General features: G+C 43.6%; 1 protein-coding gene across 14 annotated transcripts in view; it reads right to left on the bottom strand.

The window, feature by feature from the left end:
• LOC127411375 (transcription factor SOX-6-like) overlaps positions 1-25,294 on the bottom strand; it is a 167,869-nt gene that overhangs the window by 42,294 nt on the left and 100,281 nt on the right. For 11 of the 14 annotated variants that reach the window (XM_051647601.1, XM_051647387.1, XM_051647760.1 and 8 more), the window contains one exon: positions 2,812-2,935. In XM_051647601.1, the coding sequence (XP_051503561.1) occupies positions 2,812-2,935 (124 nt within the window). The remainder of the gene's footprint in view (positions 1-2,811; positions 2,936-25,294) is intronic. The other 3 variants (XM_051647934.1, XM_051647009.1, XM_051647513.1) reach the window with 1 other exon arrangement.

Below are 25,294 nucleotides of genomic sequence, written 5' to 3'. Positions count from 1 at the left end.
AGGGCACAACCATACCTTAGACCGTCAACATGTTCCTGGGCCTGCGAGAGTGGGCAGCGGTGATTGAAGAATAGGAGTAAGGCCAAAACATACTTTAAACAAGTATGCACACAGATGTGACCACTTGGTCAACGCATTGCTAACACATGGTCTGGCTCAAAGTGCTTAATGTGTGTTCTTGCCTTACTGTGGTGGTAACAAGCATCAGTACCCAAGAGGACGATAGAGTTGCCTTCAAAAGTCTGTGCCATTAAACTGAATGTGTTTTTATTAAGCATAAGTTGTTATAAATACATTGACTTTACCTTACTTGCTCAAAATTATTATCTTCAAATCGTTGCACCGCCATGACTGTAGTTGGCTGTAGAAGCGGCCAGTTCATACTGATGTCTGCTATTTAGCCCTTTGTGGCAACGTTGAGAATGCAACATGTACTTGCGTTGTGTTGCGAATTGTGGTCTGACACAATTTGGATCGCAAAAACGCTAGAAATCGAGCTTGAGTAGCTAGAAGCATCTGCATTAACGTACTTGTGTAGAGTATGTTTCAGCCTTAAGTACAAGCTCTTAGCTCACACATCTCAGGCCAGAAATCCCAAGCCAGAGCCTCCACTTCATCTTGTAATTTCCCTGTGATAGCATCACTTTATTAGAGAAGAACCTTATCGGAGCAAGCTCTCTGCACAGAGACCAAGCAGGAAGGGCAAACCTCCTCAGCTCAGACTACAATACTCCACTGTCTTCTCTTATAAAAAATGCGCAGGCACGAGAAGAACTGTTGAATAATGCCTAAAGTGCTCTCTCGCATAAAGGCATTGCTAGAGAGCTTCATAGTGTTTTCTGTTTCAATCAGGTATCATGCTGCAAATCAAGGCCAATATAGGCTGCCAACTTGGCACAGGACATCTTTAAGTGGAAGGACCTGAGGGTCTCGCACAGGGCACTGCTGCCACCGACGCGGGCTGGTGCTCCATATGAAGCAAAGGCCGCGAGGCTAATGAAAAGGTGCAGCATAGCAGGGAGAAACGGCTGGCAGAGTGATCCTTCTGCAACCTCTTCGCTTCTGCTCCAGCTGATGCCAAGAGCTGAGCATGTGGAATATTCAAGCCGAGTGGGGCTGTCTTTGAACTGAGTGGTTTTGTTAAAGGGCTCAGTGTTTCGCTCACGGCTCTTCCCTTAGGCTGAGATCAGAGACTCTTTTATATTTAAAAGAAAATAGCACATAGAACAATAACTGGTGACATCCACCGAGGATCTATAGAGCAGCTCAACACGGGGATTATCAATTGCTAATGCAGTGTACCGATGTCTAAACGCATACATGATGCACATTCTCTGTCACACGAATGCACCCTCCAGGCAAGGTTCTGGAGAATCATTGTCTGTCAGCGGGGGTGTCAATTAGGCATTGTGGGATCATTGCGTTCCAAGGACCGTAAACATCCAAGGAGCAGTTTGCAGTGCCACTATCAGCAATACCTCTCGTCATGTCCACACAGGGGGGATCGCCACTATCCTCCTCAAGTCTATTTGAGAAAAGGATGACCTGAGTCCTCTCTTTAGACCAAGAGCAAGCCATTGAGCACAGTGTGTGAGAAAGGGGATCTCTGCTGTTTCACTGCAGGGTTAGGGCCATCAGCACTGGGCCTTGGCCACTTGCATTGAGCCAGGCCCCCCCGGGTAGCACAAACTGCAAAGAGTCCTATCGCATCATCCATGACAATAATTCGAGTCCTGCATGTTAACGGCAATAAGCCATTTCCTAAAGTTTTCTCCCCTCTGCTGTTTTGCAAATTATGAATAATGCAAGTGTTTTACACACGCCAAGGATTCCATTACAGCTGCTGTTATTTGTACTAAAACACTTTCCATGTCAAACATATAAAAAAAATCAAACTAGGGAAAAGAATCCCCTCAGGCTCTTTGTTCAACTTGTCATGCCTTTGTAGTTCCAAAATAGCTGACTTTATATTCCATCATTTACCTTTTTTGTTAATTTATTAGCTGCTCTACCACACCCTGTAATATTCTACCTCTCACCTACTAAAGTGAAATTCATTACTTGAGTGTTTTTATTTTTCCCAAAAAGCAATTAAACTACAAAAAGAGAAGAGGGAAAATAAAGGAAAATAATGGAAGGATGAGGATTGGACAAAATGCCACCGATCCCTTGAGAGTCAGGAATTTGCTTTGAAATGTTTAATTACAGAAAATGAGAGTGGCACATCCCTAAATCTCTGAACAATGACTGGATATGAGGTTGAGGGATACTGGCCTGGCAGTGAGTCAGCCTGCATGTTGTAGCGATTTCTTACAAATTTGTTTTTGAATTTAGAATGCTTGCGTGAGGAGCAATTCTCTTTTTCACAAAAGGAGAAGAAAGACATGCCAGGACAAGTATGACAGGCAGCTTCACCAGAGGCCCTTCAACCCGCAAAAGAGAAAATGCTCACTAATGGTCGTGCTCTCCTTTAAAATTAAACACAAATTACCAGGGTTGAGGGGCATATTGTCAAAGTAATCTGTATGAATTTCTTCCATGGATCACAAATGAATGATGACAGAATTTTCATTTTTGGGTGAACTGTCCCTTTAATTCATTTGATCCAGTCTTCATTAATAAACTATTGATGCAGTTTTTATTTGTTATAACAGAGGTATTATTTTAAAAAAATTATCATATTTTATTTATTAACTTGAGCTTGAAAAGGAAATCGAATGTTGAGATATCCCAGGAAATATAGACAAACCAGCAATAAAGATGTGTGAAGTAAATGACAGAAAAGAAAAAAAGCTGAATGTGTGTTCTTACCGGGCTTGTAGGACATGCCTGGGGGGAAGAGGAAGCCCTGCTGGGCCGCTGCGGCTGCTGCCAGAGTGCGCTGGTCGTGTGGATAAATGGGGATCATGAGCGGAGGCATGTGACCCTGGACCTGCTGAACACAAAGCAAGAGGAGATCACACAAGAGTCTAACACAGGCTGACAGCAGCGCTCATATTCTGCCCCGGTCCACCCTGCACACGCTCAACAAATACCTGCAGTTAATACCCGCAGAACGCACGTTAACTTAGCACTTCAAAGAAGCCATCACACTCACACATATACACACACGGGTGACGTACAGTAATTGTGGAATGTTTGTGCATATTTATATCATAACAAAAAGGCCCAATTAATTGTACTGTGATAATTGCAATCTTTACAATAATATGATGAAACCAGATGAGATTTTCCTGTGCTGATAATTGTTCAAATACACACACACAGAGACGTTGTCTTTTGTTGTCAGGCTGACATTCCTTACAAAGCTTAATCATGAGACACACTGTGAGGAATCTAAGAGGGTTTACAGTGCGTTCGGTTGTTAGATAAGTGTCATGAGCACACATTTGATTCTTTAGAACAGGACAGTCGTAAAAACAGAATCCTTTCTCTTTTAAGACCAACAGGTGAGATATTCTTCATCAAGTATGTGCACTCCATGTCACACTGACAGACTGTCTATGAACACAGCTCATTCTCGCAGATACACAGCATTTGTCTTATGGTCTTGTAAGATCATTTATGTAGATGATAAACGCTGATTGGAGGCCAGTAATTTACTGCACCTGCTTTCAGCTGTGAAAAAGATGAAAAAGCTTATTTTAAAAGTATATTTGTGATATTTCACCAGTCATTTCCTGTGGTGCCTTTGAAATGCTCTCAACCATGTTTGTTTTTATTCTTTCTTTATTGATAAGTATGGAGAACTATATTGATGTAATAAGGTCAGCTTTAGCTCTATGCATGTGTGTGAGTGGATTATGTCTCCAGGAATGAGAGTAAGAGTAAAAACAGATACACAGAAACAAAGACAAAGAAAAAGGGAGTCTAAGCTTTTAGGGATCTAAGCGACTTCCCATAGAAGTCTAAAAACACATGTTTGTGGAGTGTTGGCTGGGCCCAATCTTGCTGTCATTCCCTGCTTCCTGCCAGTGGGTGATAGGCTGCAGGGCTGCTACTGTGGGCCAGGATAGAGTTAATACAGGCAGCTCGGCCCACCTCTGGGGACCCCAACTGGAGAATGGGTTAATAAAGGTCAGCCCCCCCAAAATAAACACATTACATAATGTTTCTCCATTCATTCCTTTTTTAAATCAGCCAGCAATAAAAACTGGTCTGGACGCAATTACTGCTGCAGCATTGGGGCATGAAATCAACCTGCTCTGAGCAACTACTTTCTCGCTGAGGTCTGCGTGATCTCTTGTTTTTACACTGCTTTCGTCTTCTGAGCACCTAACGCTAGAGTTCAGTTCAGTAGGGCCTGTTCCCCAGGTGCTAAACAAGTGTTCAGGTCCACTTCATCGATTCGGACTAAGTGAGTTCTTCTAAGCAAAAATAAATAGGAACAATCCTGCACTTTTCTGTTTATTGAGCATTGCACTTTACAAAAGTGCATCTACAGAGTTAACACTAAGCCGAAGTGAAAGAACTGTGCGAGAGTGTTTTCTTTGTTTAACAGATGTGACAAATACTTTAAATGTGCTGAATGAGAGGGATCAGAGGGCTCTTAAACATGACCTCACAGATGTGTTTGTGGAAAAGGTTTGCTCTCGCATTTGAGATTAATCAAAATGTAAGTGGTGAGGAAGTTGGTGGAAGAGGGGTACAGATAAATAGCATCTGTGAAAGTGCTTTAGGAGAAAAACAATATTATTCTCTGCGTGCCTCTGACCATGTAAATTGGTATCCTTCAGAGGGCCGCTAAGGTCAGTCACATACATAATTGTTATTAGCCTTATTCACATTACCCTTGCAAGACGAATCAGTCTAAAGCCACAGAATTACATTAAACAGCTGCTTTTAAAGTGGAACCAAAGCACAACTGTTCCTTGACATGTCATTTCATATAGTCCTAGACCGAGATCCACTTACATAATGACAAAACCACTGGCCTGCCTTGCTCCATCTACTCTTAAACTATATTATCAATGTCTTCATTCAAATCTGACTGAACACTCAGAACAGTTAAAGCAGAATTAGAAATCATTTGAAATGAACAAACTAACTATCAATACTAATAATAACTCTGCTAATAAAATAGATTTCCCTAGTGCTGTTTCAAAGGGTGCAAACATCACAAGAAAAAAAAAAAAAAAAAGGCAAGATAGGAACAGATAAATTGCCCAAAGTTTGAGAGGTTGTGATTTGCAATAATGAGGCCTTTACATTAAAGTTTAATTCACACACACCACATCTTTGAGTGGCATATCAAATAAGCATCCTTAAAGTGGGGACTAAAAGTGAAGGTTAGCTTTCAAGCCTGTCAATTAAAGTAAACTGGCAGAGCCAAGCAGACAATGCAGATAAAGATGTAAAGATTATCACTGGCAATTTGCTTTGACTGCTAATAGACAGAGAATGGAATTATGTGTATGCACTTAGACAGATGGATTTTGATAAATTGCATATCGCATCCTGCATGGAAGCTTGCTTATTATATCCATCAGTCTCGCTCTGTCTCTGTCTATTTCAGTCACTGGATCCATCTGTCTCTCTCTGTCTACCCCTCTCCCAATAGTGTCCATACACACATACATCATGCATGTGTCCACAAACACTTATACAGTACATGTATATCTGTATGCATGTGTGTATACAATTTTAGAAATAGTATGTGGGACATTGGCATGAGATTTCAAGCAGTGACAGCAGTGTCCTGTAGTATGACATGTTATACTTTATTTAAAACTATTTTACACAAAATAACTTGTATAAGTATTATACAGTACATGCTAATTTTACTATCTCAGATTAAAGGGATAGTTCACCCAAAAATGAAAATTCTGTTTTACTCATTATCCTTTTGTTTAGTAATACGGATTTGGAACATGATTGTGAGTAAATAATTACAAAATTTTTAATTAAATTTTTATGTGAACTAACCCTGTAATGAAGATTTATACTTTATACGTATATGAATATTTTACACTAAGATAACCTAAGTATCAACATGCATATGTGTGTATCTGTGCCCTGATATTTTGCCCCCCTCCCCCCTGTCAGTGTGCCAGGCCCAGCTGCCTGCAGTATTAATATTGCCAGTCAATTCATCAAGAGCGTGAAAGAATGAAGTGGAGCAGATGTGAGGAGGAAAGCTCAGGCCTTGGGAAGCTCTGAACCTCATAAACTCAGCCCTATTGTAAGCCTGCCTCTATCTGCCCTTTGTCTTATCGGCTCCTTAGAACCAGAGGATGGGATAATGCCATTTCTCACCATCTGCCCCAAAGCTTCATTAAAGATACATGAACGAGCCCCATCATATGAGGAACAGGTGCTATTGTTTGTCCCCGAAGACCTGCTGTGGCGAGGATGTAACTCGTGGTACATGAGGAAGAGCATCTGTAGCAATCAGTCAGGCTGTGTAGCTGGCAGCCTCTTCCTCTCTGCACACCGCGGACCAGTTCATGGGGGTGTAGTAGAGGCACAGAGAGAGGGAAAGACAGACAGAGAGAGAGAGGAGGAGAGAGAGACCTCTTTACCTCCCGCCTCTTACATATATCATCAGTTCTGTACAGCTGATGAAGTCTACGGTGATACACAGCACAATCTGTCTCTCTGTCAGAGACACACACATCACCCGGCAGTGTCTTCACTACTGTCCCCTGCCCTTAGATCAGGTATTAATTTACCCTCCGTTAAGAACACAGGGGAATCAGTGGAGGCCTGTTTAAAGACACAGGGTGTGCTTGCTGTAGGTTAAATGACTGAAACAAAAGGAGGAGGAGGAGAAGGGGGAAACCCCTGAAGTAAAAAGGGAGCTATAGATTAATCAGTGTTGTTTGTGTTGTTAATTATTTTTGCATTACAGGTATGATAATGATATGTATGTATGTATGTATGTATGTATTTATTTGTTTATTTATTTATTATTCATTCATTCATTCATCTGCATTAGAGTAATGCTAATGGACAGGGTGCTTAATTGTCCTGGACATACTGTCACAATGGCCCTAAAATAAGATACATTTTCTTTAAGCAAAGTAACATTTCTAACAAGGTCAGAAATTAAGGGGGATTTGGGGCAAAAATGTCACTGAAAGACAAGATCCCATTCGTTTTCAATGAGAGCACAGTGGCTTCTGGCGACATGAGCACTCTCGACCGCTGGCGACAGAGATCACCGTGGGGAGTGACAAGACAAACTGAGAAAATGTCAACTTTATGCAAATGAAGATCGACATTTGCCAACAACTACCAATGAGAGTGAAGACAGAGTAGCTCACGTCATCTGTCTCCAGGCAGTGAATGTGATACTGGAGTTGAGTGCAGGAAAGATGGAGAAGTAGTTTCTGTGAATGATTTCACTATTCTGTATCATTTATCTGTAACCACATACATGGATATGGGCTAATAAAATGATGCATGGAAAACCATGTCGGCATTCTGAGTGAGTTTGATTCATTTATAGATATAATGTTCCTCTTGTTTAATGATATGATGCATTAACAGTGCTGGTTAGTAACGGATTAAATGTAATCTGGATTATGTAATCAGATTACAAAAATCAAGTACTTGTAATTGGATTAAATTACATTTGAAAATACTCATAATCGGACTACAGTTTTTGTAGATTACATGATTATATATTAACAAGGCAACGGCAGTAAATTGTTAATTTATTGATCATCCTAATAATTTTCTTTTTTCAATATTTTACATTTTTCATTCAAAATCAGCAAACCTCTGATATACGTCTGGTAAGTCTTCAAGTGTTTTCGGAAGGGGGGGGGAGGATTGTGTGCATTGCACTCAGAACTTGATACTCGCTACTAGCCAGCCAGGTGAATATGGAATGGTATCTCAGCATTTAAACACTGGATCTATAGAGATAATTTAATTTTTAAGGAGACACGGGGCAAAAACATCACTGTGCAATGTAAACGCTGCCTTCCAAAAGTTAATATCCTGTCAACTGTGAAAGATTCTACGTCAAATCTAAAGAAGCATTTGGATGCATGTTTTTTTTAATTTTTTTTTTTACTTTACATCGCAAATCTAACCAACTCAAACTTTTTTTTTTTCATTTACTATTTGATTATTATTTTATTATCACTCTGTGTGTAATATGTGTTGCAATGTCTTTGAAGGGGTTTTGTCCATCAAACGCATCAAAATGCACAAATACAAGTCATTTCATATTCAACTGGAAAAGCACCATAAAGTTACTTTTAGTTTCTTAAATTGAGATGTTTTTGTGATGCTGATTCACAAATATATGATCTCTTAGCACATGTGGATGGCATTTGTAATATGGTGAAATTGCATAACCACATTTATGTTAACGTGCCCTGGGAACCTGTCCATAATTATTGGAAACTCCAATAAGAAATGCCTGTTAAACCCAAACATATTTGAATCTGTCATTTATGGAGGGCCTAGACCTCTATCAGCATCACAAGGGGAAAACATGAAAATTTGAAAACTTCCTTCATATTTTTACATTTCGATCATTTTTCTGAATTTGTGGACATAAGCACCACTCAAACAATTAAACCATACAGAAATAGGCTGAAAGTAATCCAAAAGTAATCAGATTAGATTATCCCAAAAATGTAATCTACAAGATTACGTTACTGATTGCATTTTTTTCACGTATTTTTTTAATCAGAACACTTGTAATCAGTAATCTGCCCAGAACTGTGCATTAGGCACTGCAGCAGATTATATAAAACACTCTCCTCTGTAGAATGTGAATTTTTAGAGGCAAAAGAACTGATTCCTTGTCTATTTAGAAAGATATCTTAGTTTTATCGGCAGTATTATCTGTAATCAGCATTTCAAACGCTACTATGGCCAGTTGTGCAGTCCACCAATAAAGTTAGAGAGGCGGCAGCAGTAGGAACACCCACCAGCAACACAGATCGCAAAGTCTAGAGACACCAAGCGACAATGCCGCCCACGGTATGAATGGGGCTTGATGCTGCATCCAATCCCCTTGGTGTCAGTGTAACTTCAAGATGACATGCATAGAAAAATTACTAAGTGCTCCTTTAAAGATGAGTATTTGACATGAAATGATTATGTCACACATTATATTACACCTTATATGTTTTATTTGGATAAAAAAGCCATATAAAAGGTATAAAATGCCCCCTAAAAATCAAATCCAGGAAGCAAATATTGCCCCTTAATGGAAAAGTTCATTTCTGACCCTGATATCAAATTAGCAAATGAGCAAAAGTGAAACTTTGCATTGCAGAACTTCTCATATTATTCCCTCCTCAGGATAAATTACTTTTGCTGTATTCTTCATTTGTAAGTTGCTTTGGATAAAAGCATCTGTTAAATGAACACATGTAAATGTTAATATCTTATTTTTTCTTATTTTGGGGGTGAAACATGACCTGGACATGTTCTTGACAGATTTCATGAAATTCACCCATTAACAGTCAGTATTATATGTATGCCGTCCTAAAGCTGCCCACATAGCTGTAAATGTGTATTTGCAGCCATATCCAGTCCCAGGCTGTCTCACAAACACATTGAAAATGGAGATGTACAAGTCATTACCATGCTCAATAGCTCCCCTGTCAGCACCCATGCTCCTCACTGTCTTTTAAAGGGTCCCGCCAAGCTCAGGAGCACCAGAGGGTCTGGCAACCAAGCTCAATCCACACAGCGAGGCCCAAAAGTACAAACTTCACACCCGCTACTTTGTGAACACACTCAATGAGCGCTTTCTGGAAACTAACCAGCAAAGAGCGAGTGTGCTGGAGAGAGAACTCTTTGCTGAATGAAACCACTTATGCGCTCAGGAGTCTGCACATTATTCTGTTCTGAAGAGTTCAATTTTTTAAACAATCCCATAGATCCCAGAGTACACATTACTTTCACGTCACAGGTCATTTATCAGTTAACCACACTCCTCCAGTGCACGCCGGCTGCAGCTTTGAGCTCTAATCCCACACACACACATATAAACCCATGCTCACGGGCCGTTATCAAAGTAGTAGATATTCTGCTTGGCAGCTGCTGATGACAATCGGGCCACGTGGATCGATAGGATAGAGTCGGACTTTGATCCCTGTGCTTTCTGTCAGCACCAGGCTGGAATTAAGACCAGGTCTCCATCTCTGTGCCACAGACTAAATGCATTGTTCTCATCTCTCTGCTCTGTTAGAGAGGAGTTCTGCAGGAGGCCCTCATCAGCCACACAGATACAGACCAGGAATAAAGAGGCTTTGTGTGGCCATAGCTTTGACCTGGACCAACCCGCCTCATACAATCCACTAGCCCTTAGACTCAAAGGCTTATCGGTCGATGAGCTCCGTGTTTTCTTTCTTTCATTCGTTCGTTCTTTGTTCTTTTTTTTTTTCAGAGAAAGGTAAAAAATTAACATTCCTGATCCTGGAAGGCGGCATTTGAACAAGAGGACTGGCAAACAATGTATTTGCATGTATTTGGATGTATGTTATGCCACTAGCCCCATTGACAAAGACCCTGAGCTGATATGGAACAAATGAGGACTTAATGTGTGTGTGTGTGTGTGTGTGTGTGTGTGTGTGTGTGTGTGTATGTGTGTGTGTGTGTGTGTGCTGAATGGGGCAAGGTGCAAAGAAACCAGATACTGGCTTACACTCGGCTCGTCTGGAGGAATAACCAATAGATGACTTCTTGTTCCACTAATTCCTTACACAGTTAAACAAGCCCTCTTGGAAAAGAGCCATTCCAATATATCTATATTAAGTCCGGGGCTGTTAAAAGCAGAACGGCCCCCTTACCCCCTCCACCTTCCACTTCAGCTTTATTTCAAGTCCACCCAAGACTTACTTGGGGCAAAAAACACATGCATGATACACGAGCAACTGAGCTCCAATCTCTATATTTCATATTCAACCTGACTTTTTATTATGCCCTTATGACCAGAGCAAATAACACACTAAGAAAATTGTATTTGTAAATTACCTGTATTTTTTTTTTATCAAAGCAATTTGCGCATTGTAATTTATGAATGATCAAACTAGCATGCTTAATATTTGGAGGGAAGAATCTAGCCTCATGCTGGGAGGGAGAAATTAGTAAATTAGTTCAGTACAAAGATGTTGAGGGGGAAAGGCTATTCCCTTAATAGCACCAGTAAAATGTGATCAGTGTGTATTCAACAGAAATGTGTTCTTAAGGCAAATTCTTGTTTGGCCTCTAAGAACCTAAAATGTAATTTAAGTCGGTAAATATTTCAAGCAATTAGGGTTGTATTGCATATAAAATATCAAAGACAAGCCTAAGGCTTAGTAGTCTTCTGAGCTCAGCACTGCTGTGGCATAGTGCACACAGATATTAAGTCCACCTCTCTCTCACTCTCTCGCTCTCTCTCCCTATTCATGGAATTTACTTAACATATTCTTCATATTGGGGGGTGGGGGGGATGAGAAAAACATATTTATGTCAGGGTCTGGTCATAAAATTAAAAAGGTTTTCAGTAAACTGGCTAAACCCAAGGGGACTGGCTCAAACAGCATGGGTAATGAGGGGAGAAAAGGACAGAAATAAACAAACCCACAAATGAGTCTGTGGACAACATTATTATTCCATATATATATATATATATATATATATATATATATGAAAAATGTCACTGGCACAATACATCAATGATCAATATTTATTTTTATGCTTAGTCTGGCCTTCAAAATAATAAATAGTTAAAATACTATTACAAGGTCTAATTCAAAAGAGAAACAATCTACATGAAGAATAAAAAAAAAACTAATGAGAAAAAGAAGTATTTGCTAAAATATTAGTAATAATAATTAGTAAGTGTGCACAAAGCATTCTGTATGAAACAAATCGATTTCACAACCACCTCTGCTTTGTCCTGCACACGTCTTTTTTTATCTCCTTTTGCAGGTAAAAACATAAATTAGATCACCTAAACAATGTGAAGTAATTTAGGAGCCCTCTTCAGGATAATGGCAGAAATATCATGCTCCTAATGCTTCAGAGTCAGACCACCCATTAACTAAAAATGGCATTGTCCAGTGAGAGAGAGAGAGAGAGAGAGAGAGAGAGAGAGAGAGAGAGAGGAGCATTTCTCCCTCTTCCTGTCATCTGGGTGTAGACTGTGCCACTGTCCTCACTCTAGCCTTCCAGCAGCTGGGCCCAGAGAACAACAGAGAGCACTCTGTTGTCCAGCAGAAAGCTGACATTGTTACGGCTGGGACTTTATTGCAGGCACATGAGAGTGTTGAGACTTTAAAACACGCTCAAATGTCATGTGCACACCCAGTGACGGGGAAGAATAGCTATGAAAAAGAGAGAGCGGGAGAAAGAGAGAGAAAGACAACAACAATTCAGTAACTATAAAAAATGGTCGAAAGATAAAAAAGCTCATTCATTGTATTCCACTGGGAATGCTTGGACTCTCCTCCACCCCATCCGAAAAACAAAGCGGCCCTTTTTTTATGCTGCGATGCGCAGGGCTGAATGCTTTGCTTTGCCACCCTAGCCCTAAGAAAACACGGGCCCTCTTTCTAAACTGCCGGCTGGCCGCACACAGTAGAGGCTATTAATGCCTTGCCTTCTTTCCCCCCTGTGTGTGTGTGCCCACTGCGGAGGCTGAGCACCACGGTAAAAAGCCAATGCAAAGACAAAACAGTTTGCTCAACATTAACAGGGAAAACACTGGGCCAGGCAGGAGGGGAGAGGAAACTAAGTCAACATCACACTAGAGGATGTGTTCTCCACCAACTGATATTTTTCCTCTTGCAGGGCCCAAGCACAATGAGAGCTAAGTATAGGTCCGTCTGCCTCATTTTGAAAGGATTGTGGAGAGTCAGCGACTGACAGGTGCTTTCTGACAGGTTCTCTCCTGCACCATCTACTAACTGGCTACCACATGATCAACTTGTCCACTTACTTTCTAGTTTCACCCTGACCAGCCCGACTTCTGTGACTGAGTTAATTACAAAATCTAATTTATCATCCTACCAGCTAGACCCTGTACCTCTATTATTTTGGCTCCTATCTCATATTTAATAAACTGCTTTCTTTCATCTGCCTCTGTTCTGAAAGATCTGAAAACTGCTGCTGTCACCCCTAATATAAAGAAACCTGGCTTGGATCATTCTGATTTGAACAACTTTAGGCCTGTTTCTAATCTCCCTTTTGTATAAAAACATATTGGAAAGAGTTGTTGCTTTGCAGCTGCAATCACATCTGCATCCTAACAATTTCTATGTCTCTTTTCAATCTGGTTTCTGCACTTTCCATAGCACAGAAACTGCTTTTTTGAAAATTAGCAATGACCTGCTTTTAGCTGCTGACTCAGGGTGTCTTGGTTTTCTAATCTTGCTGGACCGGAGAGCTGCGTTTGATACAGTTTGCCATGACATACTTCTCTCTCAACTCTCTTCTACTGGAGTCACTGACACAGCCTTCTCTTGGTTTAAGTCCTATCTCACCGATAGACAATGATTTATTTCTATTAAGAAATTTAAATCTCACAATGTCCCTGTTAATTGTGGAGTCATGCAGGGCTCTGTTCTTGGCCCTTTGCTTTTCAATATTTATATGCTGCCCCTTGGTCATATTATCCGTTGTTATGTCTTTAACTACCACTGTTACGCTAATGATCTGCAAATCTATATTTCGGCTTGTTCTGAACATGTATAATTCTGAGGTTATGTTATTTGGTTTACCAGCTCTTGTAAAAAATTCAAATATGAATATTTCCATTGATGGGGTGCTTTTCAAACCTTCAAAAACAATTCGTAATTTGGGTATCACTTCTGACCCATCTTTATCATTTCAACCTCACATTAGTTCCCTTGTTAAGGCTGCGTTCTTTCACCTCCATAATATCACACGTCTCCGCCCATTGTTAAGTCAGAAAGACACTGAAACTCTGGCCCATGCTTTTATATTCACTCACCTTGATTATTGTAATTCACTTTTGATTGGCTTGCCCGCTAAACTCATTGTCAGACTGCAGTATGTTTAAAATTCTGCAGCACGCATTGTCACTCGCATCAATGTTGTATGTTAATGAAGTGGCACAAATTGTAATTTGCTAATTTCCCGAGACATAGGTCATTGCACTAAGATGTACAAGAACCACATCTATTCTCTGCGCAAAGTCTAAACTCAGTTCCTGCATTTGCAGGGATTCCCCCAGCAGATGATATCAAAGAACTTTTAAAAGTAGCCATGACTTGTGTATCAGCAGATCAATATATTATTTATACTTACATTCTTTATAATTTAACACAGCCTACATCCTATTAGTCCTACATTTATTTTCCATACATATATAAGGAGTATGTCACTGTCATAGAAATATGTCTGACATTTGACAGGGAAGTAGTTAATGTGCAAAAGAACATAAGACATAAATGGTTAATATTTCTATTCTTCTAATGCTTTGCATAGAGCCCATTTACACTACCATATTTTTAAGAATGGCCTGTCTTCATATATATCGATGTTGCTTGACAGGGAATAGAATATAATAAGATGCAGATGCCACAATAACCGGAGAAGAACCTCAGAATTAAATTGCACTTTACCATATCAATTCATACTTTGCGTGCGCTATTTAATTTAATAGGACCCAACCCTCAGTGTCTATGCCAATATGCATGGAACACATTTGCAATATACTAATAGATAGCTAAATTCAGGTGTAACATTTAAGTTGTTCACACATTTTTTCTCTCCTGCTGCCTGAAAACTTTATAAAAGTGTAAAGTCTTTCCGTTTTAATCAAGGAAAAGCTTGGAGATGGTGTGCAGAATTTCCATCCGGCCAGGTGATCTGTTTATATTCTTAATACCAGGATCTGTTTGAACTGCCTTTTAACATTCTACATTCATTCATCCATTAGCATAATATCACAGGCATCATGGCCTGTTGGTGAGGATGTAACTATTAGGCCCATTTTTATGCATCATTAAGTTTTAAAACAGGGCCTACGAAAGCTTTATTGTTCAAACCGCACATGACTTTATTTAACGTCAGCATTTCTCCTGCTTCATGACAAGAAGTCACATTTCATAACTAATTAAATTGATCCCCCGCCCTCTCCCACCCACCAACCAAGCACACTAAATGGAATTATTTGTATCCAAGTGTCAATATATTAAATCAAAGGGAGCTAATGAGTCAGGTCACCGCTTTATTTTATCTCCGTTCTCGCATGTTGGGCTCTTCATCAGCTAACAGTCTCGGCTAAATGGAGGATGAGCGTGTTTCAGGCTCCACCACACTGGGCACAAGCCAAGAGGATTTGATGAGACTGTTATGGCCCTCATCCTGGTGGTGGAGGAGAAGCTAGCATACTCCATGCCGTAAAGAGTAGGGCATCAATGCGCAGAGACACACACAGACACACATACGCAGACGAAAACACACATCCGCGCACCCAGGCTCATTTCCTTCCTTATTATGATCTATTTGCCTGGCAGACAATGCTAATTGGCAACACATTCTTTTTAGCATAGCTTGTTTTCAGCACTGTCTCCGTATAAATTAGACTTTAGCATGAGAGATCACAAGGGTGCTGGGAGACAACCAAAACCATCTAACAAGAGGCAAATTAGGAGCATTATCTTTGTTCAATTAGACACCCCTATATTTATCTAAAAACCCAAGCTGAATTATTCACCATTATATGGCGCCTGGTGCATTTGAGGGAGCTTAATGAAATATTGGATTTAATTGTTGTTCATTGAATTAAAAAGGCAAACTAAATGGCTCTGGGCTAAAGACAAAGCTATGGTAATTAGCTTCATATGCAGCAGCTAAATAATGGTGATTGTAATATGACTGTGAGGAGATTAAACTGCCGTACAGTAACCAGATTTCAATTCTCTTAACACAGATCCTGCCGAGCCTGAGGGAGACAGAAAATATGTTAACTGGCCACAGTCTATTTTAAAATATGATCTTCTCCTTAAACACACACACACACACACACACACACACACACACACATACAAATTACAACAAATCACAAAGCTTGTATTCATTCTGACTGGCTCACATTAATAATACTGTTTTAAAGTGACTTTAAAAGAACTGAACAAGTCCCCAAAGAAAAAGTGAGATCTCTTATCTCTCAGAAAAAAGTCCTAATGAATGAGTTCCTCAAAGTGTTGTGTGTTAATTAGGAGGCTCTGTTCTGTCAGCGAAGACGGTTTCTTTTTGTTCAACTTCTCCTGTGAATCCTGTCACCGCTCTGCAAAATAGTGAGAGAAGAGACCTGTACACCATTGTGCAATTTCTCAGAACAGACTGCTATAATTTTTCCATTCCTGTTTGTGCGCTCAGATGCACCAAAGGACGAGGAAAACGGTGCTACACAACCTGTGTAGATTCTCGTCATATTCAATAATCTCACAAAGATGACAACATTTTGAACTTTTTGAATGACAGGAATTATGCATCAAGTTTTATAATCAAATAGAACTATCACACAATCAAATATAAACATACATATTGAATGATTGAAGATTGAATTAGTTTGTTGTGGCCAACAATGCCAGAAGTGTGTACTTTGTGTTTGTATGAGTGATGTACAGAGAAAGCTGGCTCTGATTAACCCTTTAGCCTGGCCTCCTCTCCCACTGATAAACATGCCTACAAGGGCACACTCACAGTGGCTTGGGGAAATGGCACACATATGAGATAGATCATTCACACACACACACACACACACACACACACACACACACATACACACATACTCACACACACACTTACATATAGTCAGTCCACAGGAACAAAAGAATATCCTAAAGGCCAACTATTCCACCTTCCGACTGGCCTCTCAGACTGTTCACAACATGCGCAAACATACTCGTACGTTGTGTCTGTCATATGCACAGGTCGTATTTAGTCTGTCTGGCTTCACTGTGGTGGTGGTTAACCATGTAGAATTAAAAAGAATCTTAAATATGGTGGCTGAATTCAGCTATTATCAGTAAACCCTTAGAGGCTCCCTGCTGCTCCCCCAGACGATTTAAAAACACATGTCAGGGAACCTTTCCTGCTTTGAAGTGAATGTTGACAACAGTTTCTGCTTTAGCTTTAATAGTGCCACTCTTCTGCCACTGAGCTGTTATACAGATCGTGTATGGAAGTGCTGAAAATAACACAGCTGAAATGTGTAGAATTACCCCATCATCATTTCATCATTCATTTAAAACCATTATAGATAAAACATGTTGCATACACAAAAGCTAGAATCATGTTAAATGGTATCTTTTAGAGTGTTAATTGATGCTGATATGTCCAGAGAGAGTAAATAGAGAGGAATGAGTAGGGCTGCATGGAATGTGTGCCTGTAAAACGCAAACAAAAGTTCTGAAGCTTTCCACACAATTTCAACATACATCTATTTTCTTTTTATTTCTGCTTCACCATTACAATGGCACATTGAAAGCGTTTTGAACAAATGATGGGAGTGCATGTTGTCACGCATGTTATGCGCTTATTTGTGAGTAACCCTACATAATTTGAATTTGGCTTGGGTAATTTTCCGATCCCATCTTGCCCCGTCTACCTTTAATTTCCTTTCACTTGTATACCATCCTGTCAAATTAAAGGCAAAAGCCCACAAAAAGTAAATGTTTTGCTCTTTTTTTAGCTAATATAACAAAGCTTTCACTTCTCAAGTGTGTAGTATACAGTAAAAAGTGGTACCTTAAGGATCTATTTCTTCTTGATCCAACCCAACACTTTCGTTGGATTTACCTAGTGTATTCTGGTTGATTTATTCATGTTGAATAATAAATTTTACTTGAAATAAAGACAGTTAATTTAGATGTTACAACATGGAGCACATTTTTTGTGGTGATCTGACAAAAAAAATAAATAATTCAATGTACTCTCAACTCCAATTGACACATTTGACCATATTTAATTTAACCACATTCATTCAGAATTTCCTATATTGTCCCCCACATTCAGTGTGGAAAAATATGAAAAGGTGCACAGATTTCATGTCGGTCTAAGAATGAGAAGTAGATAAGGCGCTGATGAGCGAATGGGAAGTGACGCTTGCCAGAAGAGGGTGAGAGACGGAGAGCAAGAGATCTGTGTGATCCAGCCGGTGTTGGCAGGAGAAAGAGGGGAGAGGGGGGACGGGTGGGAGGAAGGGGGGGGGTTGGAGGAGAGCGGAAGACAGCCACGTGGAGGTTTCTCTCAGTAGAGCAGCAAGAGGAAGCGGAGTCCTGGGGTTAGATAAGTAGAACCAGGCTTATACAATGACAGAGTGTTTGAACCGGCACTCTGCTTTAAAACACAGGAAGCGACGGTCGGCACAACAATGGCCCTACACGGACAAACAGCATCTCTGTCCGTTGATAAACAGAGCTCAGTGTCTGTCTCTCTCTCTTTCTAGCGTTGTCTCTAAGGAGAAAGAATGGGACGAGAGCTAATAAGCTCTTGTTTGCAGTGATATGAGAGACATAATATGAGCATCATAATGGAATTCTCATAGAGTTGTTTGATCTCAACTGGAATTTTTCCTCAAACACGATGTAGCCTCGCCTCTCTCCTCAGTGTCTAAAGTTCATGCTGACCTTTGAGAGAATCATTCTTCTCTTGATGCTTGTGCGTGCGTGTGTGTGTGTGTATACAATAAGATGAGCTTGCCTCCAGCTGTGTGTTCTCCTCCCTGCATCACCTCAGCTCACACCGTACCAGCCCCAGTGTGCAGGAATGCATGGCACCACGCCAGCTCTATGCTAGAGATGCACGTCAGCCCTAGAATAGTCCGGCATGGGAATTTAGAGCTCCCATCACCAAACAATGCCCAGAAAGAGAAAATATCACCTAATAGACATATACACATGTATAAATTGGGTTGGGTACCAAGAACCAGTTCTTGTTCAGTATCGGTTCCATTCTTAAAAAAGATAACAGAACCATATGATCTTCATGAATTTCGGTTCCGTTAACGATTCCCCTACGTGCAATTTTTGGTAGATGCGGATAGAACACCGTACTAAAACCCTTCCCGAACGAACGACTCTTAAGAGCCATTTTTTTTTTATATATTCAGTATATTTACATACAGCACAAAACATACAACTCATCCAGCATCATCTGATTCCCGAACAAATTACTCTAATGAGCTGGTTCTTTTAAATCTATAGCGTGAAACATATGGCACTTCCGGTATAGTCCGGTGTAGTATTAATACTGATGCGCAAGTTATGAATGTCCAACTCGAAATGAAATAAGAACTGTGGAAGTCGCACAAGCCTGAAGTACAACATTAGACAACATAATGTCCTGGTTACTTTCGTAACCTCCGTTCCCTAATGGGGTGTAGTGACACTAGGGGTTGCCCTTGGGAGCCCCAAACACCTCTGATCTTTGAGAAAAGGCCAATGGGAATTGGCGCGTGGAATTTGCATGCCACTCCCCAGACATAAGGGTATAAAAGGAGCTGGCTCGCAATCACTCATTAAGGTTTTGTGCTGAGGAGCCGAGACAAGGTCCCAGTCATTTCAGCGGGTAGTTCAGTGTTGTGGCAGGAGGGACACAATGTCTCGTTCCCTCCATCAGGGAACAGAGGTTACGAAAGTAACCAGGATGTTCCCTATCTGTCACTCACTCGACGTTGTGTCGATGTAGTGACACTAGGGGTCCCTATACGAAATGCCACAACTAGCTGAACTGTGTTACGTGGACTGGCAGTGCGAGTAGCCAGTGCACCTGGCTGCCACGTAACCTCCCCCAATGCCCCTACGAGTGTCGTACGGTCCCCTGCACCTCGGGAACAAGTTGACTGCCCAAAAATGGGGACAGGCTACCCCAGCCGTGGCCTCTTCTCTTCTTTTTTCTCCCCAAAAAAGAGTATAAATGCCCAAGGAAGATGCAGGTTTATCAACGGGGAAACCGTCTCACGGAAGATACATCACACGGGGTTACAAACAGGTAACCAGTGCATGTGGAGCACCTACCCCAGTACAGGGCCTACTAGCACACATACTGGGCTGGCATCAAGTTTCACTGCAAACTCCCCTGCCACAGGGCTAAGGAGGAAGTACATCCAGGGTCCATGGTCTCGTGAACACGGCTGGTGGGTAAAAATGCACGTCTCCCCTTCCAGGAGGGAAAAGGTGCTATGCGCAAGCGGTACACCCAGCCAGTTGTCCCGTACACTTACCTGTTCGTACCTGACCATACACGGGACAAAACCGGCTCAACCCGGAGATTGTAGAACCTCGTGAAGGTATTGGGTGTTGCCCAGCCCACTGCTCTACTGATGTCTGCTAAAGAGGTGCCATTGGTCAGGGCCCAGGAGGCCGCCACACTCCTGGTAGAGTGTGCTCGTAGCCCCAAGGAGGGCGGCACGTCCTGGGCGTGATATGCCAAGGTGATGGCGTCAATGACCCAGTGGGTGATCCTCTGTTTGGAGACAGTGCTGCCATTCCGCTGTCCCCCAAAGCAGACAAAGAGCTGCTCAGATCGTCTAAAGCTCTGTGTGCGATCCAAATAGATGTGCAAAGCGTGCACCGGACACAGCAATGACAAGGCTGGGTCTGCCTCCTCCTGGGGCAGCACTTGCAGGTTCACCACCTGATCCCAAAACGGGGTCATGGGAACCTTGGGCACATAGCCCGGTCGGGGTCTCAGGACAACGTGAGAGTATTCCAGACCAAACTCCATGCACGTGTCGCTGACAGAGAATGCCTGCAGGTCCTCTTGATGGATGTGAGCGCAGTCAGGAGGGCAGTCTTCAAAGAGAGTGCTTTTAGCTCAACTGACTCCAGGGGCTCAAATGGGGCTCCCCACAAGCCCCGTAGGACCATGGAGAGATCCCATGAGGGAATGAGGTGCGGTCTGGGAGGGTTCAGCCTCCTTGCGCCTCTAAGGAACCTGATGATCAGGTCGTGCTTCCCGAGAGACTTACTGTCAACAGCGTCATGGTGCGCCGCTATAGCAGCCACGTACACCTTCAAGGTGGAGAGGGACAGCTCCAGCCTCTCCTGCAGGAAGGAAAGCACCAACCCGACTGCGCATCTCAGGGGGTCTTTGCGTCGGAAAGAACACCACTTAGCAAACAGATGCCACTTCAAGGCATACAGGTGCCTCGTAGAGGGAGCCCTAGCCTAAGTGATCATGTCTACCACCGCGGGTGGTAGGCCACTTAGGTCTTCCACGTCCCGTCCAAGGGCAAGACGTGGAGATTCCAGAGGTCTGGTCGCGGATGCCAGATGGTGCTCCATCCCTAAGAAAGAAGGTCCTTCCTCAAGGGAATTCACTGGGGGGTGGGGGGCTGTCACGAGGAGTGTGAGATCCGAGAACCAAGTTTGGGTGGGCCAGTAGGGTGCTACTAGGACGACCTGCTCCTCGTCTTCCCTGACCTTGCACAGGGTCTGTGCAAGTAGGCTCACTGGGGGGAACACATACTTGTGTAGCCTCCAGGGCCAGCTGTGTGCCAGCGCATCTGTGCCGAGGGAAGCCTCAGTCTTGAGTCGCTGCTGACTACAGAGGAGGAGACAGCGGGCGAGTTGCGACATGTGACGGGAGCGCAAGCCACCTTAGTGGTTGATGTATGCTACCGTCGCCTTTCTGTCCATCCGGACCAACACGTGCTTGCCCTGGATCAACAGCCGAAGCCTCCGCAGGGCGAGCAACACTGCCAAAACCTCGAGGCAGTTGATGTGCCGACGCAGTCGCGGCCCCGTCCAGGAGCCGGTGGCTGCATGCCCATTGCACACAGAGCTCCAGCCTGACTTGGAGTGTGATGACGACTCACCTGGAGACCTGCTCTAGGAGAACCCCTGCCCATAAAAATGCCAGGTCCATCCAAGGGCTGAACGAGCGGCGACAGATCAGCGTGATGACCACGTGATGTGCCCCATGGAGCCATGCCCATCTTGGGACTCGAGTCTGAAGCCAGTGCTAAAGCGGTCTAATATGCATCAGCCCAAGTGGCGTGACCACCGCCGAGGAAGCCATATGCCCCAGGAGCCTCTGAAATTGCTTCAGTGGGACCGCCGTTCTTCGCCTGAACAATTTCAGGCAGATCAGCACTGACTGTGCGTGCTCGCTCGTGAGGCGCGCCATCATCGAGACTGAGTCTAACTTCAACCTGAGAAAAAAGATGCTCTGAACCGGGGAGAGCTTGCTCTTTTCCCAGTTGATCCGAAGCCCCAGTCGGCTGAGGTGCCTGAGCACCAGGTCCCTGTGTGCACACAACAAATCCCGAGAGTGAGCTAGGACTAGCCAGTCATTGAGATAGTTGAGGATGTGGATGCCCACTTCCCTTAGCGGGGCAAGGGCTGACTCTGCGACTTTCATGAAGATGCAAGGTGACAGGGACTGACTGAAGGGGAGGACCTTGTACTGGTATGCCCAGCCCTCGAAAGCAAACCGCAGGAAGGGCCTGTGTTGAGGTAAAACCGAGACATGGAAGTACACGTCCTTCAGGACTACTGCCGCGAACCAATCTTGATGCAGAACTAAAATGCATTTCTGCGTCAGCATCTTGAGCGGGAGTCTGTGCAAGGCCTGGTTCAGTAGGGGCTGTAGAACCCCTTCTTCACCTCGGCTGGAGGGACAGGCTCTATCGTGTCCTTCCACAGAAAGGTCGCGATCTCCGCATGCACGGCAGCGGCATCAAACATGTGGCTGTGCAGAGTCTGGGGACATTGAAGCACTTACCTGGCTCCGGATACCCACCATAGGACCGGTCAGGGACGGGGGAGGAGGGAAATCGTCCTCTTAGTCCGTCAAAACCGCCCTGGTGTGGGTGTGTTTGTGCCACAGCTGGGCACGCAGGGGCGGGGGCCCACCTCTGGGGCGCCATGCCTGCCGTAAAGGTGCGGTGTCCGGTGGTCGTGATGACGACGGCCGTGAACACGGATGTGTGACCCAGGGAATGAGGAAACCGCTCTTTTATTGACAATGTGGGTACTGCAGCCCTTTGAGCATGCAGCGAAATCAAAAGAAAAGGAAAGAAAAGATTCTCCTCCCAGCCCTACCCCGGGGGATGGAGTGGTCTGTTTACCACCTCCAATGAAGCGGGTCTCCACGTCCCTGGGTCGTCCATCTCAGGGGCGCTTTGAAGCCTTCCTCAGGTTCTTGGTGGCAGGCCGTGAGACGGGGGCGTCTGCTTCCTGCGGGTGGCTCCACACCGGGGCTGGGCTTCTGGGGCGGGCTGCAGCAGATGCCCTTGGTGACGAGCAGACGGGGTGCGGGATCTTGATCCGTGTCGGGGCAGGATGTGCTGAATAGCCTCCGTCTGCTTCTTAACCTCCGAGAACTGCTGGGCAAAGTCCTCGACGGTGTCGCCGAATAGGCCAACCTGGGAGATGGGGGCATCAAGGAACTGTACCTTGTCAGCCTCCCTCATCTCGACCAGGTTGAGCCAAAGGTAGCATTCCTGGAACACGATGGTGGACATCGCCTGCCCGAGAGTCCGCGCCATGACCTTCGTCGCCCAGAGAGCGAGATCGGTCGCCAAATGCAGCTCCTGCATCAATCCCGGTTCAGAATTAGCCTCATGCAGTTCTTTTAGTGCCTTGGCTTGGTGCACTTGCAGGAGAGCCATGGCATGCAGGGCGGAGGGTGCCTGTCCAGCAGCACCATAGGCCTTAGCCACCAGAGATGGTGAGTGGTGTCCTAAACCATCAGTTCAGTGGACTAAAGCACTGAACTGATAAGCAGAAGGTTGTTGGTTCAATCCCCACAGCCACCACCATTGTGTCCTTGAGCAAGGTACTTAACTCCAGGTTGCTCCAGGGGTACTGTCCCTGTAATCAGGGCACTGTAAATCGCTTTGGATAAAAACATCTGCCAAATGCATAAATGTAAATGTAAATGTAAATGAGATGACGTGAACCTACAGGCCCTGGACAGGAGTCTCGGGCGGTTCTGCTAGGTGGCGGTGTTTTGCGGGCACAGGTGCACCACAGCCGCCTTATCCACCTAGGGAATCATCAAGTGAGAGGTGCCCGCCATGACCTCGTAAGCTCCTCATGCATCTCTGGGAAGAAAGGGACCAGGGTGGGGTGCGGCCGTGAGCGGCGCTCTGAGCCCAGGAACCAATCGTCAAGCCGCAAGGGTTCAGGGGGGAGTGGAGGGTTCCACTCCAGCCCGACACTTGCAGCCGCCCAGGCAAGCATGGCCACCAGCTCTGCGTCGGCCTGCGACTGGGTAACTGCACCCGAAGGTGGGAGCCCAACTGAGTCCTTAGCGTCAAACTGGACGAGCACACTCTCCGATGCTGCGATCGACAGCTCATACTCTTCGTGAGCCCCGAATGAGACCGTGAACTTGTCTTGAGATGAGCCGGCGTTCATCCCAGAACTCGATCGGGGTGAACGAGTATGCTGGGGAATGGGAGGTCAATGGGGGGTTACCCGGCAGAGTGGCTCCTATTGGGATCCCCAAATTGCCCCCAGTGCTAGCCGTCACGGCCTCATACCCGTAGGTAGAAGGACCGAGGTAGGGAGCCGCTAGGGTGGCTTTCCCTCTGACGAAAAAAAGCTGCGACCACAACGTTGCCATGGTCATGCTCTCACAGTGAGGACATGACCTGTCCACAAACGCTGTCTCCACGTGGGCAGAACCCAAGTACGTAAGAAAGTGGAGAGGTAACGACCGCAACCAGGAATTAAACACAAACACTAATCTTTAAAATGACACTCTCTGTGAGTGCCACTCTTTTAGATGGAAAAATATACTCCTTTAGTAGAAGAATATACTCTTTTAGCTGCTGAAGTGCCAAGGGGTGTTCTCTGCACTCCACCGGTGCACGAGGGGGAGAAACCGCTGTAATGTGCCATAAATCCAACAGCTTTCGAGGTGAATGGATCGGCAGAGTAATTCACTCACTGAATACAACCGCTCGGCTCCGAAGAGAAAATCTGAATGAGTGGTTGCGAGCCAGCTCCTTTTATACCCGTATGTCCGGGGGAGTGGCATGCAAATTCCTCTCGCCAATTCCCATTGGCCTTTTCTCAAAGATCAGAGGTGTGACCCCTAGTGTCACTACATCGACACAACGTCAAGTGAGTGACAGATAGGGAACACAGTCTAAACTGTCTCTTGATCTCTTACAGTTTATTAAATGTTGTGTAAATAACTTGTAAGACTTTAATCAAGCAGTGCAGTTACTGACTGGTTGTTCATATCACAATGTGTAAAGATACACAAGTTTTGTTGTAATAAACAGAATTTTATTAACAATAAATAAAAGAATGAAATGTGTTATTTTCCTTGTTTGTTTAGAATTTTATTTAAAGCATAGCTAGGATCAATTATTTGATTTCATTCATGTCTCTAAAAAGTA

The sequence above is a fragment of the Myxocyprinus asiaticus genome, chromosome 1 (genome assembly GCF_019703515.2).
Source record: "Myxocyprinus asiaticus isolate MX2 ecotype Aquarium Trade chromosome 1, UBuf_Myxa_2, whole genome shotgun sequence".
In the NCBI taxonomy this organism is placed as follows: Eukaryota; Metazoa; Chordata; class Actinopteri; order Cypriniformes; family Catostomidae; genus Myxocyprinus; species Myxocyprinus asiaticus.
The sequence above is the reverse complement of the archived record's forward strand: the minus strand, read 5'-3'. Positions and strand labels throughout refer to the sequence as shown.